Genomic DNA, 17,455 nt, shown 5'->3' with positions numbered 1-17,455 from the left:
CTTTATTGACACACACAAATAACAGCTTTCTTATATGGCGACAACATAACATTGTGTATGTGTGGTTGCTTCATGGTAAGAATGCTATGAACCAAGCATATTTTGCACCAAAAAGCAGGAAAAAAAAAATTAGCACAAGTGGCACATAACATCAGCATCGCCAAACACTTGGAGCTATTTTTTTGCCGCGGTTGCAGCGCTCTCACAAGGTTCAGCTGGGTTCAGCCACGTCGAATGGAAGTCGGCTAGTTGAGACCTATTTTTCCGAGTGGACGACGACACCTCGTTTGAAACCATACCACGTGACTACAGCGACCAATCAAATAGGGTAGATTCTGAACAGTTCATTTCTAACGATATATTGTTAGGCATAGGTTATTGAGAATTTATTACTAAAGATGGATAGTTGCACGGTTTATTTTTAATAGCGGATTTATAAGCGTATATTCTAGATGTTTTATCTTGAACGGTGCATAATTACGCGATTATTCTCGAGCGTTTGTTTTTATCGGTTTCAAATATGATACACCCCTTAGACTAACCTGACGAGAAATGCAAACACCTAAATTGGACTACCTTGATAACAAACTAACAAACATGCTGTCCCAACATGTCCTCTCTGCTAAGCCTAGCGGACGCTAATACGCGACTCATTTCCAAAAACGACTTTCACAGACATCGAACACTCTTGAAGCTGAGTGCCTAATTATTGATATAAGATTTTTAAACGCAGCATATTGCCTTGGCATTTTTTCTGTTTTGAGATCAGGAGCTTTGCAAGCGGGAATATGGGGGCCCTCCCAAGTACGAGAGTCGTACCATTTTTCGAGGCTGACGTAGGGAGCTTTGGCCGTCCACTAATCATAGAGGATTTATTTTGAGGAGTTGATTTCGTGAAGTGTATTGCTACGAGTTGATTTTGCCACCGTGGATATTGACACAGTTTATTTTTGAAAAGTGGATTTTTACATGCTTTATTTTTAAATGATTCATTTTGGCGTCATCCCGTCTTAGTGAGGATTGGCCAGTACAAGAACAGAACCTCAAGGAGCAAGACAGAGACCCCACGCTCAAGTAAATTGAGAAATACAAGGCTTCATCATCAGAAAACAGTGAGCTCTGTCTAGCCATATTGCTTGTAAAATTCACCTTGGATATCATTAGGGTTTGTGGGTTTCAGCATTTTCTTTCAAACTAATATGGGGGGGTTGTTTATTGGCATTTACCGTATTTTCACGCGTATTAGCCGCGGCTTATGCGCGATTTTTTTTTTTCGCGGACGCTCTGCGGCTTATCCGTGGGTGCGGCTTATCTGGTGACTATTTTTCCCTGGTACTTTCCCCATACCCCGGGTTAAACGAAAGGGCTGACAGTGCCTCATGTTTTTCGGAACAGGACCGCCCTGCCAGTGCACGAACAATACCGAACAGGGGCGGGTCCACTCCATATTCGAGTTGACTAACCCGTAAATCCTCGAAAACGCGCAACAAGGGCACAATCCGATCTTAGTAGAACACTAGAACTGACCTCCTTTGTTATACATCATGCCGACACCGGAATGTGGACAGGGTTTATGGCCTTCCCCACGGTCTCCTTTGTCGGCAGACCCACAGGAAGGGTTCAATACATCTGTCATCGGAATAAAACGTGGTCAGCTAAGCGTCAGTTCTCATTTGACGAGAGCAGCAGCATTCGTGGACACGGGCACGGCAGTTAGAGGTGAGGCATGGCTCAAACGCTGAGGCACAGCCACGACAGCGGCTTCAAACTAAAAGTCGTCGACTTCGCGGACAAGTACGGGAACAGGGTAGCTGGCAGGGAGTACAGCGCTGACGAGCGTTGAGCGTCTCTGTTGATTTTGTATGTGGATCACTGGTTTAGCGCACAAAGCAGTCGCGTCGTATTACCCGCGGCTTATCTGCGAATGCGGCTTATCTGCAAAAACATTTTCAAAATGTATCTAAAATCGAGTCCTGCGGCTTATCTGCGGTGCGGCTAATACGCGTGAAAATACGGTATATGATTCAGTAAAAATCAGATTTTTTCAGCAGCTATATTTTGCGCCGAAAATAAATGCCCGAATGTGGGCACCTACTCAGTTGCCCACGAAGGTCTTGCTGGCTTGACCTTGTTTTAACGGGCCTGAGAAATGAAAACAAGGGTGAGTCTAAGTCATTATTGAAGTGGTGAAGCCAGGAGAGTTCAAAGAGAATAAATTCGAGCTAGTAGGCTAGGGAGCCAGTGGTCGGCTTTTGGAACTGTTTGGAAATTCATAACACTCCCTGGCGATAACAGACCTCACAACCAGGTGATCCTTCCAGAAGTGCTGAAGCACAACAAAACAAGGGCACTGTCCGAAGATAATAGTGAGTATTAGTGCATCGTATGCTATCATCTGAGCGTACGTAAGGAATAGCGTGGTGGTTCTGCGCACTGCGTGAAGCTCCCATTATGTTTTTCGCGTGCGTGGGACCCCCAACGTCACCCCTTACGTACGCAAAGGCGACAGTGTACGATGCGCTAAAACTCTCTAATGCCAGGCTCGCCCTACGGTCCACAAGTGGGGCATTCCAACATGGATTTCTCTTTGCCATTCAGAGGATCGCAGCTGACATGGTACTGCATATTCAGACTTCTTTGGAATATTCAGAATTTGAAAACAAAATCATTCAGGTGCCCTATTCTCGTCCAAAGTAATCAAGCTCGATTACTTTATGTCACGAACTATTGGGCAGAGTTACCAGAACACGCTCCACCCATAGGCTTCGCCCTCACTTATCCCTAGCCGGTATCCATGCCAGCCGTTGTCCACTGGTCTCTCCAGCGCATGAACAGTAGGAAGCTTGCGCTTTCCTACGACATGGGGCACTATGTGCTATACTGAAATAAACGATAAGGGAAAAGGGTGGCGTATAGGGGTAAACATGTATTACAATTAATGTGATGTGGTATTATTCAGTGTGGAATAACCTTCATCTGCATGGATTGCAAAACATTGTGCATTTCGCCACGTTGGCAGTTGGCACCCTGTGGCACCTAGACACTAGTTTTGGTTTTGCCATATGCTGCCGCTGATGCGCCGATTATTGGCGAGGATGCCACTACCTGGTACGTTCATGCGCCGACACGCTTGGAGGATGTTGCTCCTCTTACTGCAGCAGAAATGCAGTGTCGTGGTGGTTTTATTATGTCACTTCTGTCATTGCATATTTGTGATGATATCAGATATGCTCTGCTGTTATCCCAAGACGTAAATATAGTTTTCGAACTTATTTGCCGATTTAATCACAGCAACTCACAATACTTGAAAAGTTACTCGTATTGTGCTTGTTCTTGTGTATTGCGACATCTTTGTTCATGTGCTGAACATACTGTGGGATAAGGCTTTTCCCATGACTTATTTCCTGAGGGGTGTTGCGTTTCCACGTCTGGGTATGCGAAGTGACAAAGCGAAGATATCTGCGAGATAAATCTTTCATATTTGCACAAACAGATAAAAAACAGAACCACGCAAACAGCTCACTCGCAGTCGCAATTCTGCTCAGCCAAGAACGCCCCGAACATGAAATATATTATTCCAACACTAACAGCAAACAAAACCGCAACAAATTCATGCACACAACAGTGAAAGGTCCATAATTTCAACATATCGACAACACTTTTTATAAACAATCCTGATTTGTCGCTGTGGACAAGGGGCAACGATAGTACAAACGTCAGACAAACCACGGAGGGATAGCCAAAATGAAAAAAATAAACGAAAAAACAGCACGGAACCAGGAATTAAACCTCGTCAGAGGACCGCGAAGCAGATGTCTCCGAGGCAGTTCGGTAATCGCAGGCGCTGTGCCTGCGGACAATCAAACACAATACAAAATGAATAAAGGCCTGCGACGGCCCACATGTCCATATTTAAGGCTCAGTACATCTCCCCTCGGATCACCGTACACAAGAGTATAGCGGCAATGCTAGTGGTGAGCCCAATATGGTGAGGAAACGGCGCATGCACGGAGGCGGCACTCGTTTGGGGGTCAAGTGGCGCCACGCTGTTAGGCTATGCACTCTACGAGCACATATCGCACGTCGGCACAAATTTCTCTTTCACGATACAACCTACAATCTTCCGCTTCTGGCGAGAACACGTGGAAGGGCGGCTTCGCTGTGATATGGGCACTCCGATAAAGCGCAAAGATTGCAGGATCAAGGGCTCGACTATTGGTTGAGGACGCGTGGCATTCACCTCTGTTCTTCACGCCTTTTTCGCGTAATGACCGATGACAGGCGAGACACAAAGTAATCGAGGTCAATTACTTTGACAAGAATAGGTCCCCAGTGGGTGTTTTCCAGCATTTTTCGGCAAATGCCGAAAACCACAAACCCTAGATATAATGAAATGTTCTAACATGTGCCACTAAAGGAGGGTTCCAACTTCTTGAAAAAATGGCTAGGAAGCAAGCGAGCTGGTGAAGATGATGCATAATGTAAAACCCCGAGACTAGGGAACACGAAAGGAACACGTGTTTGTGTCTGCCCTTTCGTGTTCCCTAGTCTCGGGGGTTTTACATTATGCATCCAACTTCTTGCTTATTTTTGAAAATACAATGAAGAATAATTATATGAAGCCTTGAAAGGAGAATTATAGGGACTGGTTTTCTTTAAAAAACGAACAAATAAAAAAAAGAATTGCATTCAGGTCAAGGATAGTGAACCACGCTTCCATCCATTATTCGCTCATTTGTCTGCTCTGGTGTTCCACAGTAGCTCCACTTTTTGCAGTTATTTCTTTTTGACTTTGTGAGAAAAGCAACTTTAATAGCTGACCAAAATATAACTATGATTCCCTGAAAGGAATTCGAAGAACTATCCACATATGCAGCAACATCACCTTCACGGAGCTCATTTGAAGTCTCGTAGGTACTTTCCCGTCAACTTAGTAATAACGCTGGAAAAAATTGGCTCTCATTTCCGAGCACGATAACAGCCACCCTTAGGGCACTGGGCGAATGATCAGTGAACAGTATCCTTGCATTAAATTAACGGAATAATTTTGTTCAATTAAGATTTCCTCGTGGCCCCAAGGGTTTCTGTAATCGTGCTCTGGAATGAGACCATATTTTTTCCAACGTTATTACTAAGGCTGGTGTCAGATGTACTCGCCAGGCTATTTTTGCCAGTAGCCACCAATCGCAGTATTCTTGTATTTCTAAGAATCGCGTAATCCGTGGTTTGTCACACAGTGATAGCCTCATGAAAACGCAATGCATTATGTATAAACCACGAGACAGTGACAATGACATGATGATCAAATCATCGGATGAGAGGTGTGACATCATTGTCTGACTGACAGACGGGTATTACAGTGAAACCTACATATAAGAATATCGGTAGTTATAGCTAACTTAATCGTTACGCGAGGGAGATTGCTACAGGAGGGCTCACCTATGTCAGCGCCATCCTACGAAAGTCATGCATTCCGTGTTATCCAGCTCGAGGAACGCAAAGAAACAGAGTGGGAAGTCCAGTATTTTATTGAAAATAGCTTATTAGCTTTGATTGTTTTTGGTTGCTGTTGTAGATGCACACGCCACATTGAACTGCGTTGACGTGGGCAACGTAATCAGCAGGCAGTTCGCGCTCCACGATAAAGTACTTGGGGACGTCAATAGCATGAAGCACGCTTGAGCATGTTGTTGCTGCCGAAGTGCCTTCTTCTTCATCTGACGTGTTATTGTCATCCGTGTTACCTGCAATAGCAGCACATCAGCAACAGCAGTAATTTAATTTTCCACCAATCGACAAAAAAACAACATGTACCCATAGATGGGTAGAAATCCAGCGAACCGGTAGAGATGTAGGAAGGGAGTTGCCTCAGGACAGAAGCCGCCTGCGGCTTCTGTCCTGAGGCAACTCCCTTCCAACATGTACCCATAGTTTGACTCTATTGCAAATAACACCGACAGGCGCTAAAAGAATGAACATCGTAATCGTAAGCTTGTGCACAAGCAACACGCGGATTCCTCACACATCCCACATGCTAGTGACGTGCACGAACTTGGAAGGTTTTTTCGGGGTATCCACAGATGCCTTAAACAATTTGCGGGTGTGCCGTGTGCCTTCATCTAGGCTCTACTTTCAACAGCAGGAGCAAGGGAGTACCTTGAACTGAAGTACTATTGCTCTGCACCACAGCCTGCACGGCCTTTCCCTATTGTGGGTGCAACCACCGGAGGCCTCGAAGGGACATTGTGTCGTATATTCTTAGAAATATTAGCTGTTTTTTACAGAACAAAACAGTTATCCAATTATCATACCCGACCCTCTGTTTACACGGTATTCAGAGTTTTAGGGTTCTGCAACGTTGATTAAGTTGGCCTTTCGATTGGCTACCGGAAGCACTTTGTGGCTCAACCAGTAAGGACAGAATAAAATAATTTCAGAATGTTGTTTTCAGTTTCCTGTTGCTAGCAAAGGCGTGGGTACATCAACGTAGGAAACGTCACTGTGACGTCAACAGCCACGTGGGCGGTTGTAAGGCAGTGTTAAAGCGCGGTTCATCAAAGTAATGGATAAGATGGCAGTGGCGTTCACTGTTACGAAGGGATATAATTTTTTTGTTCAGTTTGACGTTCTGCTGACACGTCTGCATGTTGTAAGCACGAAAACATGGAAACGTGATTGAACAAGCCAATTATCAACTCAATTAATGATATTATTTCACAGTTTATCTATGGTTGAGGAGTTTAATAAAGTATCTACGTTTATTGTTTCGTGCGTAAAGATTGAGTTAAATTCGCCCACAGAAGCACCATCTAGCAAACGTCCGCAACACTGCTATTTGGGTACTGTTATTTCTATAATCTTGCTGTCCTTGTGTCGCATTGTGCAGCTATCACAAGACATTTGTATCAGCACATCACACATACAATTAAAATACGCAAATATAAAGGTTCTGCAGGTTTTTCATTCAAAGATGCTCGTTTCCGGTTCCGAACAGGTGAAAACAGGCCGTTCTCGTGACGCGGTAGCCCAGCTACAACAATGCAACCGCATGCTTAATTGCTTGAGCATTGGTTGCGTGCCCGTCACGTTCCTTCACGCTTTCTTCGCTTGGCGACCAATGATAGCTTGCAAACAAAGTACTGCGGCATTACTTCATCGAGAATACTAGCTCCCCAGGTCGTCTGGCATTTTATATGCGAAGGGCAAGTGCTATAGAAGCCAAAAGAAAACTGGTACTCCGTGTACAGTCACTGTATCATTAAGGACAACTGGTATAATCACCAGTTGCCTATGCCAGTGTTCTGGTGGATGCGGTGGAAGTGTCTCTAGCCATGGTCTGGCGTTCCTGCAGCTGATAACATTACTGCAGAAAAAAGGGTTCAAAGAAGCCTTTCTTCGCTTGGCGACTAATGATAGCTTGCAAACGAAGTAATGTACGCATTACTTCATCAAGACTAGCTCCCCTGGACAATTGTGTCTTCCGTCCAGAGTTGAAGATTTGAAATCTTGGGTTTGATTTAAGTCAGGATTTAAATCCACAAGAGAGACTAGTAGATTTGATTTGGATTTGACTGGCAGCTTCAAAGTGAACAGGATTTGGATTGAGTCACACTTTTGCTCAGATATTTGGATTTGGATTGAATCACATTTTTTTCTCGAGGATTTGAATTTGGAATTTAATTTGCATAATTTGCCATGAAATTCAGCCTATATGCATCAGTGATAGCGCCACCGTAGCGCAACGCTTGCTCCGTCTCTGGCTACCTCTGCTATACTTAATCTGGCTGCCTCTGCATAATGTAATGCTTGCAGCAAATCAATACATCAATATTCAGCAAATAGGCCACTCAGAAAGCCTCGGCACTCTTCATAGGATAAAAGGCTGTCCTTTGGTGGTACTCCCGAACACTGCAACAACGTTTTGCATGATGCTTGCATCAATTTATGGCCTATTGTACTTCATGCGCGAAAAAAAAAAAAAGAAGAAACACAAGGACCTCTTATCCTTCCTTCACCCCACCAATTTTTGCATTATGTAATCGTATCATCATGTGCAGTCATCATCGTTATGTGCCGTATCATTATGCTGCTCTCCCATCTCTTTATTTCACGCATTTTTCATGCATACTGCACAGCAAGAAATGTATCATGTGGCTGGTATACAATACCAAGACCAGCGACAAGGAAGTAATAAGTATGGTGTTTCCCTCAGCAAAATATTTGCGTTCTCCAATCAAGTTCCCATTTCTTTTGCTGCAGTTTATGCTCATGGGGTTCCATTGAAGTAGATGTCTTCCATATGTTTCTCCTCTTTTCCTTACTTCTGCAACTGTTAGGAATTTATGTTAGTAATTAGGTATTATGTGTAAAAATCCCAGCTTTGAAAACTGCGGTCAATTCTGAAACCATTCCACAGCTGTTCAGCAGTGCTAGTTCCTCTTCTGGACTGTGATGGATTTGAAAAATCTGGATTTAAAAAGGGATTTGATTTGGCATGCTGAAAATAGATCCAGATTTAAGGTGGTTTGATTTACTCGAATAAATTTAGATCCAGACTGTTTTAGCGCCTTCTGCAAACCACAGATTTGATTTAAATGAGATTTGTTTCCTCAGATCCCCAACACTGCCCATCACCGGCTCGGTCACCCGGACATCGCTGTACAGCGTCGTGTGTTGATCGACCAAGTTCGAACCTAGGACCAGTTCCCACAGACATTGAGCCTTGTGGTCTGACTCTTTGTCGTCTTCGTCAACAGCTGTGTTGAACTGACGGAATGAAGCCTCCTTTCAAAATGTACTTCCGTATCGTGGTCCGGCGCACTTCATTCCGCGCCACATTCAGAAACTGCACTGCCATCAATGGCATTACTTTTAAGTGTGGGGTGTTAGCTTTCCCCTTTGCCCTACTCCTGTCGATATTGAAAATCATTTTGTCTACGGCACGTCGTCTGTATAAAACCTTCATGTTGGCTGTCACACCTATTTCCGTAGGCTGGAGACCAGAAGTTGTGTTTGCCGACAGAAAAAGAACTTCTACTTATGTTAGATTTGCGTCAACATGATGCGCGATGCACTTGTCAAGCAGCAACAGAACTTTACGTTGTTTTCTTTGGACCTTAGCATCGAACTCCTCGAGCCACTGCTTGAAGAGCGAACGTGGCATCCATGCTTTCTGGTTGTTGTGGTATCGCACAGGGATGGCTGCAGGATTTGTAAAGTCACATAGCTCCTTCAATTTTCCAACGACAAAAGGTTTTCTGTGGTCGTTACCATTCGTGTTCGTACAAAAGAAACACTGTCAGTCGCACCTTGCTGTGTTTGCCACCCGCGCAATCTTCCCCCAGGGCACTAAAATGCAAAAACAAGTTCACTTTAAATTATACGTTACATGCTCTGTTAATTTCGTACTTGTTATCATAATTCAAAACTTTGACGAAATTGAAATTCCGTTGACAATCGAAATCATACCGGACTCTTTCTTGCTTCGGCACTAAGCAGTGAACGTCGTTTCAGCTCGTGCATCAGTGTTTTTAGTCCATACTGCGCGTGCCACGCCATGGAACAGTCTCGGTGAAAAACATAGTGCGCATTGCGAAGCGGACTGGTGTCGCTGTTCGAAGGACATGAAGATAAATGTTGTCAGTGGTACATTCACGAGAACTTGTTGTAGGCTGCAATTCAGCGAATTGGTTTTAAAAATGCAGCAGTGCACACCATGCCACGCATATACGGAACACTAGGGTCGGACCCGTTCCAAATCCACTTGGCGCGAATACCTATGTATTCGCGCGCTTCTCCTGCTGCCCTATTGGATGCTGCCAACCTTTGCCTCCTGGGGATATGACTCGTTGCCGCCAAAGGCGGCTCTGTTTTCATTGCGTTTTCTTCTAAACGGTAGCACTGTGTGAATTAATTTTGCTTGCATTACACTGATTGAAACACAGACTTTCTTTTGAGAGCAAGTTGTATTTGCATTTTAGTGCCCATTTAAAGGCATGCATTCCCATAGGTAACATTTGATAACACAGTCCAGTTTCATCACCATTATAAGTATCCTGTTCTTCATACTTGTCCTGTATTTCCCGTCTCGCATGTGCTTTTGTAACCATGCCGCCTTCCCAGACCTGTTCATAGAGGCACTTTCACCAACAACCTTTCTGTACGATATTTTGTATCGGTCCTTAAAATGCTGAAGCCAACGTCTGCATGGCTTGAAGCCCTCTTCCTCAAGAAGAAAGGCAGGATTCTTGGCTTTTGCGATGAGCACTGGGCTGCTGATTGGAATGTTGCGGCTTCGTGCGTTAACAGACCACTTGTAAAGCATGTCTTTGACATTTTTTGTACACCTGCTCTCGGATCCTTTTGCGCTTCGTACTTGTGCTGTCACCGGCTGCTTCTCTTTGGTCTTCAGTATTGTTGACACTGCCAACTGTGATAGGCTGTACTTTTGCATCATGGATGCTGCCCTTGTTCCGGGGTGATGATCCAACTTCACCTTTAAGTCTATCGCTTCCTGTTTCTTTGGCTGGGACGCCATCGTTGACAGAAGTACCGATGATTCGTCAAGGCAGGAAGTGGGAGCAGAAATCTCGTCAACACTGAGCAGCAAGACACCAGAATACGACTGACCTCCATCGAAAGGAACCTTGAATTCCCGTGCAGGACCTGCTTGCTGAGAGGATGAGATGACTAAGGGTACATCCTCCGTTCCATTCCGACCCACAATTTGCAGGAGGGTGCCTGACGCGCGCTGCTGAGAGTCGGTCACCAGCTCCCGTGGTTAGGATGACCGCTTTCCGCATCGAGACTGGTAGGTGACGCAGGTTCCAATTTCCACCCTGGCTGTGCCGTCTGGGGTTTTCCCTGGGTTTTCCGGGAGACTTTCCAGACGAGTGTCGGCACAGTTCACCTTGAAGTTGGCCCAGGACGCATACTAACCCCTCAGTCCCGCACTCCTTCCTGCTGTCCTCGCTCCATCTGTCCACGTCTGTATGCCACTCGTAGCCACAGTTGCTTCGCGTCGCTAACTTACAATTAAAAATAAATAAATGAAATAAAAGTCTGTCCGTGAGTGTGAGGGTGTCAGGTATCGCTGTACGAGTACTCAGAATTGAGAACTTTATCGTTATGCGCGGGTACATTCTCCATAGAGACAATGTATATTTTTATGGTAAAAGTAAAAATGACCATTCTACGAGGTTTATCGTTGCACAAGGGATCCTTCTGCGCAGGCTTTATGGTATTTATTTTATTTTGCTGCACTCCTGGCACAGTCTTGTGCATCGGGAGGAGTGAGCAGTCTCGTACATGAAAGAAGATACAGTAAATCCCCCTTAATTTGGATCTCGCAGGACTCACGAAAATGTCAGAATTATTCAAATGTCGAATTATTGAATGGACTGCATAAAAAGGTGTGCATGCCACTATGAAGACACTTTTATTCAAAGGAGCATGGAAATCATCGGAATAAAATACGACGGTAGAGGTAGAAATTACGATTCTGAGCCCTGTGATGCATATTCGCACAAAAAGTTTGAGCGTAGCGCGCAATCCTGGACCACGAGGGAGCTTTGAATCTCGTGGCAGAAATGCCCCCTCATTCGGCTGCCAGCCGCTGACGTCATATGGCCCCACCGTCTTTTTCTTTCTTGTTTGCGATTTCTCCGGCGTCGCGGCACCGGCAAGCCGGCCGAGCAGGAAGCATTGTTGTTTATCGGACGTCGCGGAAAGGACAGGTGGTGAACTGAACACTCTTCAGGCGACACGTCTGCTCTTCTTGACGAAACGTTTTATGGAGTTGGAGCCTAAGCTCCGCCAGCTTCGATTTCGCCACACGAATATACCGGAGGCTGGTAAGTGATGCTGCTAAGTGTGAACGAACATGCGGATTGAAATATAGTGCTTCCTCTTGGTTACAAATGCATAGTCATGAAGACGCGGCGCAGTGACCAGTGTTTTCACTTGAAGAAGTCGTTGACCATCATGACTTCACCGTGCCGTGGTCAACACTATGGGCTCTGAACCGCATGGACACTGGCATCTCTGAGGAGAAAGAGTGGACCGATGAATGCATAGCTGTGTAACATTGCGCTTACCATATCTTACTGATACCAGGAGCGCAACGTCTTCACAAGCACAACAACATGGATACCAAAATAAAGTCAGTAGAGTTCATCTGCTAACGATCTGTGGGAAACCCCAAAACACATGGCCAAATAAGCATTTTCTTTTTTTAATGGTCATACGCAGCATACAACAATGGCACATGGAATAAATCTCCAACTCACAGGAATGTATTTACTCGTATCATATACTATATGCTGCACACACAGGCACAATTCTGTTCACTAATTAACGGCACCTCAGCACAATCGGAAGAGAAACCACAACCGCGTATGATCCACCTCAACCCGTGCCGTCACGGCAACACAGAGGCCTAGCCACACCTTTTACACTGCCCGCAGTCTTGTTTTATGCAAAACGTACGAGACAAATCATGTAAGAACGCAAGTGAATGTCAAACGCAAATAAATAGCAACAGCGTCTCAGTCGGTAAGTCGCCACGATTCCGGAGCTAGCAGACAATTCTGGCGGGGAGCGGACGCTTCCGGCAGCCAATGAAGTGGTCGGCCGCCTGACGTCACCACACGCCAGACTCGGATTGAGGTAGACTGTCGCTGCAGAGCGCATTCTTGCAAACTGATTTTCTCAGGAAATTCACGCTTTTCGAAGGAAATATTTTGCGTGACAGTTTATGAAGGTAGTATGTTCATATCAAGCAGTGAAAAAATATATGTTCCAAATGATTTCCATGCTCCTTTAAGAAAAACTGTCAGAGTATTGTTTGCAGAGTTTTGTAGTTTGCTTTTTCAAGCTCATTTGCGCTATTAGAAGTTTTCGAAGTGCAGTTAGGTGCTCCACCGCACTTGCACCACCAGAGGTGTTCAAGCCGAAATTGTCCAAAACCGCAAGTACTTCTGTAGCTTCTGCCGCTGCGGTGGCTCTTCACATTCATCGTCTGACGATAATCTTCTCAGCAGTTGCAAAGACATTGTCCACAATTTCATCTTTGGTCAAACTCCCAGCAACAGCAACATCATCGTCAATTGTGACACAGTCCACAAGTTGCACCAAAGAAGGCAGGGGACCACGGGAATGGCTGTCGTCATCTTTTGTGGACATGCTCCGCAATGCAGACACTGTTCTTCAATTGCGTAAAACTGCAAAGGTAAAAGGTAAAAGCAGTTCACGATTTCTTCGCAGTCGATTACGGAGTCACCATGGCAGCTGGGCATGCAGCACAGAAATGAGTGTGAGACACATGGTTGCTTGACAGATGCTTGAAGGGAGAGAGACGACGTCACAGCGCTGATAACCATAGCGATGCGGGTGCATCTATTCTTCTTAGTCCATGTGATCGTTCGGGGTTCAAGCAAACAGTGTTTGCGGATTTGCTGCAATGTCGTGCCGTCTGAATTTTGCGGTGGGTGCGCGACTTCCTCAGAATTAACAAACATTTCTTACCATAGACTTATATAGGCATCTGTCGGGACCGCGCGAGTAGTCCGAATTAACGGGGGTCGAATTATCGAGGTTTTACTGTACAGAATTATGCAATATATTCGATACAAATACAGCAAGAAATTCGAAGTTTTTCGTAACTGTCAGACCACTCGTGACTTACTAGACACAATCGTTCATTAGCAAGGTGGAGGTAGAACTAGATAAAAGTGTGCAATGCTCAGTACAGCTTACAGAACAAAAAGTATGTCACACCACGCATAATCAATAAGCATCAATGTACAGGTTGCACAGTTTTGGCATGTGTGGATAATTAGGGTCTTGCAGAAAAAAATGTCAAAATGCGAGTCTGTTTGCTACAGTTCTTTCCACAGGCTCTCAAGTTGAGGAAAGAGTCCCGACAAGGTGTCACTGTCAATGATCTTCTCAGGAAGGTTATTCCAGTGTCTAATTCATCATTCATTCTTCACATTACGTGAAGAATGAATGATTCAGGCAATTGGTTGTGGAGAGATACTGAATGAAATTCTAGTTGTGCTAAATGCATGCAAACAAGTTGCACTCTATATCCTTGCGCCAGAAAACTCCAAACAAGTTGCACGCCTCAAAACGACGTTTTTTGCAATTTTCCACTGTAGTAGTGAATGTATTTTGCAATAGAATGGGGTAAATCCTAAATGCGCTTCCTGTTTCTATAGAAATGTAAGGCTGACTTCGCAACTTTATGAGTACAGTTGAGAAAATTTAATTTCTTGCAACTTAAATTTGATAATAGTGGTCAGAAGTAATGGCAAAATCTTCCCAGAGATAAATAAAGTTAACAGTGTCCAGACAAGTAATTTTTTACTACAATTTTTTATCACGTTTGGTGCAACACCCTGTATATAACTTATATTCTGTCACCCGCTTCTCTCTTTTGCGTCATTTCAGAGACAGAGTGTGGCAACAGTTTACTTCTCAATTAGAGAAGAGCCAAGAGATACCTGTGTGTGAGCCACCAATTCCCAGCCATATGGATTCACAGCTTCAACAAATGCAGCAGTCCCCAGAGTTCAGTGGTCAGCTCTCAAGAGTCGAATTGGAACCTCACGATGCTGCATGCCTACATGAACAGGACCAGATACAGCAACAGTACTGCAGCGAGTCTCCATCAAGCGACAATAGTCGCGGTAAAATTTTTGTAAATTACGTAATCAGGTGGTAAATGTTTTCAGAATGTTCCAAGGAACCTGTCATGGCGAGGTTTCAACAAGCTTCGTCCTACTCAGACAGTGAAGGTTTACGAAATGATTTTGTGGAACATGTCAAATATTTCATTAAACTCAGGGCTATTAATCTGTATGTAATTTCCTCAGAAACATGCTGTTGTAAGATTCTGTAAGCCACATTCTCACACAGTAAATGTTCCGCAGAATGCTCAAAAGGAATGTGTCATAGTAACACTGCAGTAAGCTGTGTAATTGTAAATGTGCAGTGAATGTTTTAGGGAATGTTCTTGGCGAAGATGTCATAGTAAGGTTCTGCAGCTATGTACTACCCAAACGGTGAAAGTATTCTGAGTAGTCTGAGGAGAATATCATGCATCTAGATATTCATCATTTAAGAACACAGTACAGTTGAACCTCTATATAACGAATTTGTAAATGCTGGCTCTTTGTTTCGTTAAATCGAGATATTCGTTAAATGGAACACGCCAAGTTAAACGAAGATGGCCGCCGCACTACCAGCGCCGCGCGTTCCGCAAAACGTCATTTGTCATGAAACAGGTACTAAGGTAAGAAGGGCACAAAATATCAAGCTTTATTCATTACATAATGCTAGGTAACACGTAATTTGTGCACAGTGTCGCTCTGAGCGTTCATTACCTTCGTAACTCCGGATGAACCTCGACTGCTTTTTCCTACGCGCTCGCGTATCGAAGTTTCTTTGGTTCACTTTCACTCACGACGTCCGGAAAGAACAATAGTACGCCGCCGAAAAGAACGAGAAATGGGTACATGTCGCGTAGACGCCTGCGCCGATGGAACCTTGAACGGCAGCGGCATCATGCCCATTTTACCACCGTCAGCATTAGCGGCGCGAACAAAAAAAAAGTAATGAAAAGGCACAAAACCACAACGTACTGTCGTCGTCATCAACACAAGCAGATAAGACTTCGCGAGGCGTGAGCAAAAAATGTCAGCAATGCGTGTTTTCTTGTCCGAAAACGGGTGCGAAGAGAGCCTCGCGCCGGCGCGACGCACCGTCGCGGCGCACAGCATCGGCGCACCGATTACCGGCAGAGGCGAAGCACACGTCGGCACGTTCGCGCCCCCAGCACGTGACAACCGAAGTAACCAACGAAAACTCGCGTAAAACCAACGGAGAAGGAAAGTTTCTCCTCCTTTTCTTTGTGGTTAAGGGGTAAAGACACGCGCAGGAGAGCCCGGGGACTTCGTTAAATAGAGGTGACCAAACGAACGTATTTCGTTAAATCGAGCTCAAAAATACATTGGCGTCTATGGGGATGCGCTAGTGCAACAGAAATTTTTCGTTAAACGGAGGATTTCGTTAAATGGACGTTCGTTATTGAGAGGTTCAACTGTATTCCGAGCAAGGTTTTGCACACTAATGTGCTTGTATGCCATATGTACGGGTAAGTTGCAATACAACCTAACTAGATCCACAAGAGAGACAGAGATTACTGTCACTTTACTTGAAGCTTTGCTATGTGACTTACTTCTCCCTTGTTTGTTTTACTTCAGAGGCAACACCTGGGATGTGTCACATTAAAGAGGAACCTCTAGCGGACTCTTCAAATGAATATCCGATCGTAGAAGTGAAAACGGAGCCATACCACACTGCAATTTTGGCAGAACAAGACCAAATGAGACACAGACATGACCCGACGTCAGAAGGTAAGTACTTAATGGTCAATTGATTCAGTCACGAAAAATCTGAGTGGCACATTGTGCACAGAGAAACGGATGCAATAGAAAGGTTTTTAGTTTTCTGTTAGGCATATATCATCTTTCCAGCATGGGCTCTCTTCTACTGAGGTCTCTCACAGTAGAAAAAATTATACATTGAGATCCTTTTTACAATGTCACATTATCTCAACATTTTCAGCATTGAGTGCAAACATAAACAGCAGCATAGCTAATGTTTCTAATTGAGAAGACTAGCCATGGCAGTACTGTATGGTTCCAGATAACCAAGATCAGCCTCCTGCCCGAGGAGAAAGAACTCCTCTTTGAGGAACTCACTTTGTGAATATTGATTTATGTGCACCAAACATGCATATTGAAATGCTATGTCTCTGCAATCCCACATTAAGAAGCTGTCCGTGCACTCTGAAGATAGCTAGTCATAGAACTACAATTACTACAACTTAGAACTACAATTCAGCAAGTGTGCATGGATAAAACATCCTTTCCTTGAAAAATTACAGTTTTAAAAGCCCAACAGTACAAGAACTGCTTAATAGAGGAATGTGAAATTTTGTGTACCGAATTCACTACACCATGGGAAGCAGACCCATACTTAGTAGGGATTCCTATACCTTAGCAGGTAGTTCCTAGGCTCCTAAAGCAGCACAAAATGCTATCTAAATTTCTGTTGTGGTAATCACTATGTAGTAAGCAAACAAAACTTGATGGGTCGGCTCAGGTCAAATCAAACAACTGGTGCGTCTGTTTGTCAATGTTTGTAGACTGCCTCGGCTAATTCTCGTTGTTTAGCTCGATGATTGGTAAGTTGACCATAAATTGCGGCGGTTCATGACATTGCTTGGCTTGACAAAACAGTCAAGTTTTGCTTGTTTACTACGTAGTGATTTCTACAATGGAAATTTAGATTGCTTGGCTCTTACATTGCTTGGCTTGGACATTGCTTGGCTCTGTTGGGCTTTGCAACAGTCAATGGGAGGTCAACAGTTGGTCTTTGCAAAGGTCAA

The 17,455-nt window shown here is 44.4% G+C and overlaps 1 protein-coding gene across 4 annotated transcripts in view; it reads left to right on the top strand.

The window, feature by feature from the left end:
* LOC135396466 (uncharacterized) overlaps positions 1-17,455 on the top strand; it is a 141,140-nt gene that overhangs the window by 17,970 nt on the left and 105,715 nt on the right. For 2 of the 4 annotated variants that reach the window (XM_064627454.1, XM_064627451.1), the window contains exons 2-4: positions 1,015-1,112; positions 14,452-14,690; positions 16,266-16,418. In XM_064627454.1, the coding sequence (XP_064483524.1) occupies positions 14,534-14,690; positions 16,266-16,418 (310 nt within the window). In that variant the 5' untranslated portion in view covers positions 1,015-1,112; positions 14,452-14,533. Of the gene's footprint in view, positions 1-1,014; positions 1,113-13,496; positions 14,691-16,265; positions 16,419-17,455 lie in introns of those variants that run through there. The other 2 variants (XM_064627453.1, XM_064627452.1) reach the window with 2 other exon arrangements.

The sequence above is a fragment of the Ornithodoros turicata genome, chromosome 6 (assembly GCF_037126465.1).
Source record: "Ornithodoros turicata isolate Travis chromosome 6, ASM3712646v1, whole genome shotgun sequence".
NCBI lineage: Eukaryota > Metazoa > Arthropoda > Arachnida > Ixodida > Argasidae > Ornithodoros > Ornithodoros turicata.
Note: the sequence above shows the minus strand (reverse complement) of the source record. Positions and strands in the feature narration are given on the sequence as shown.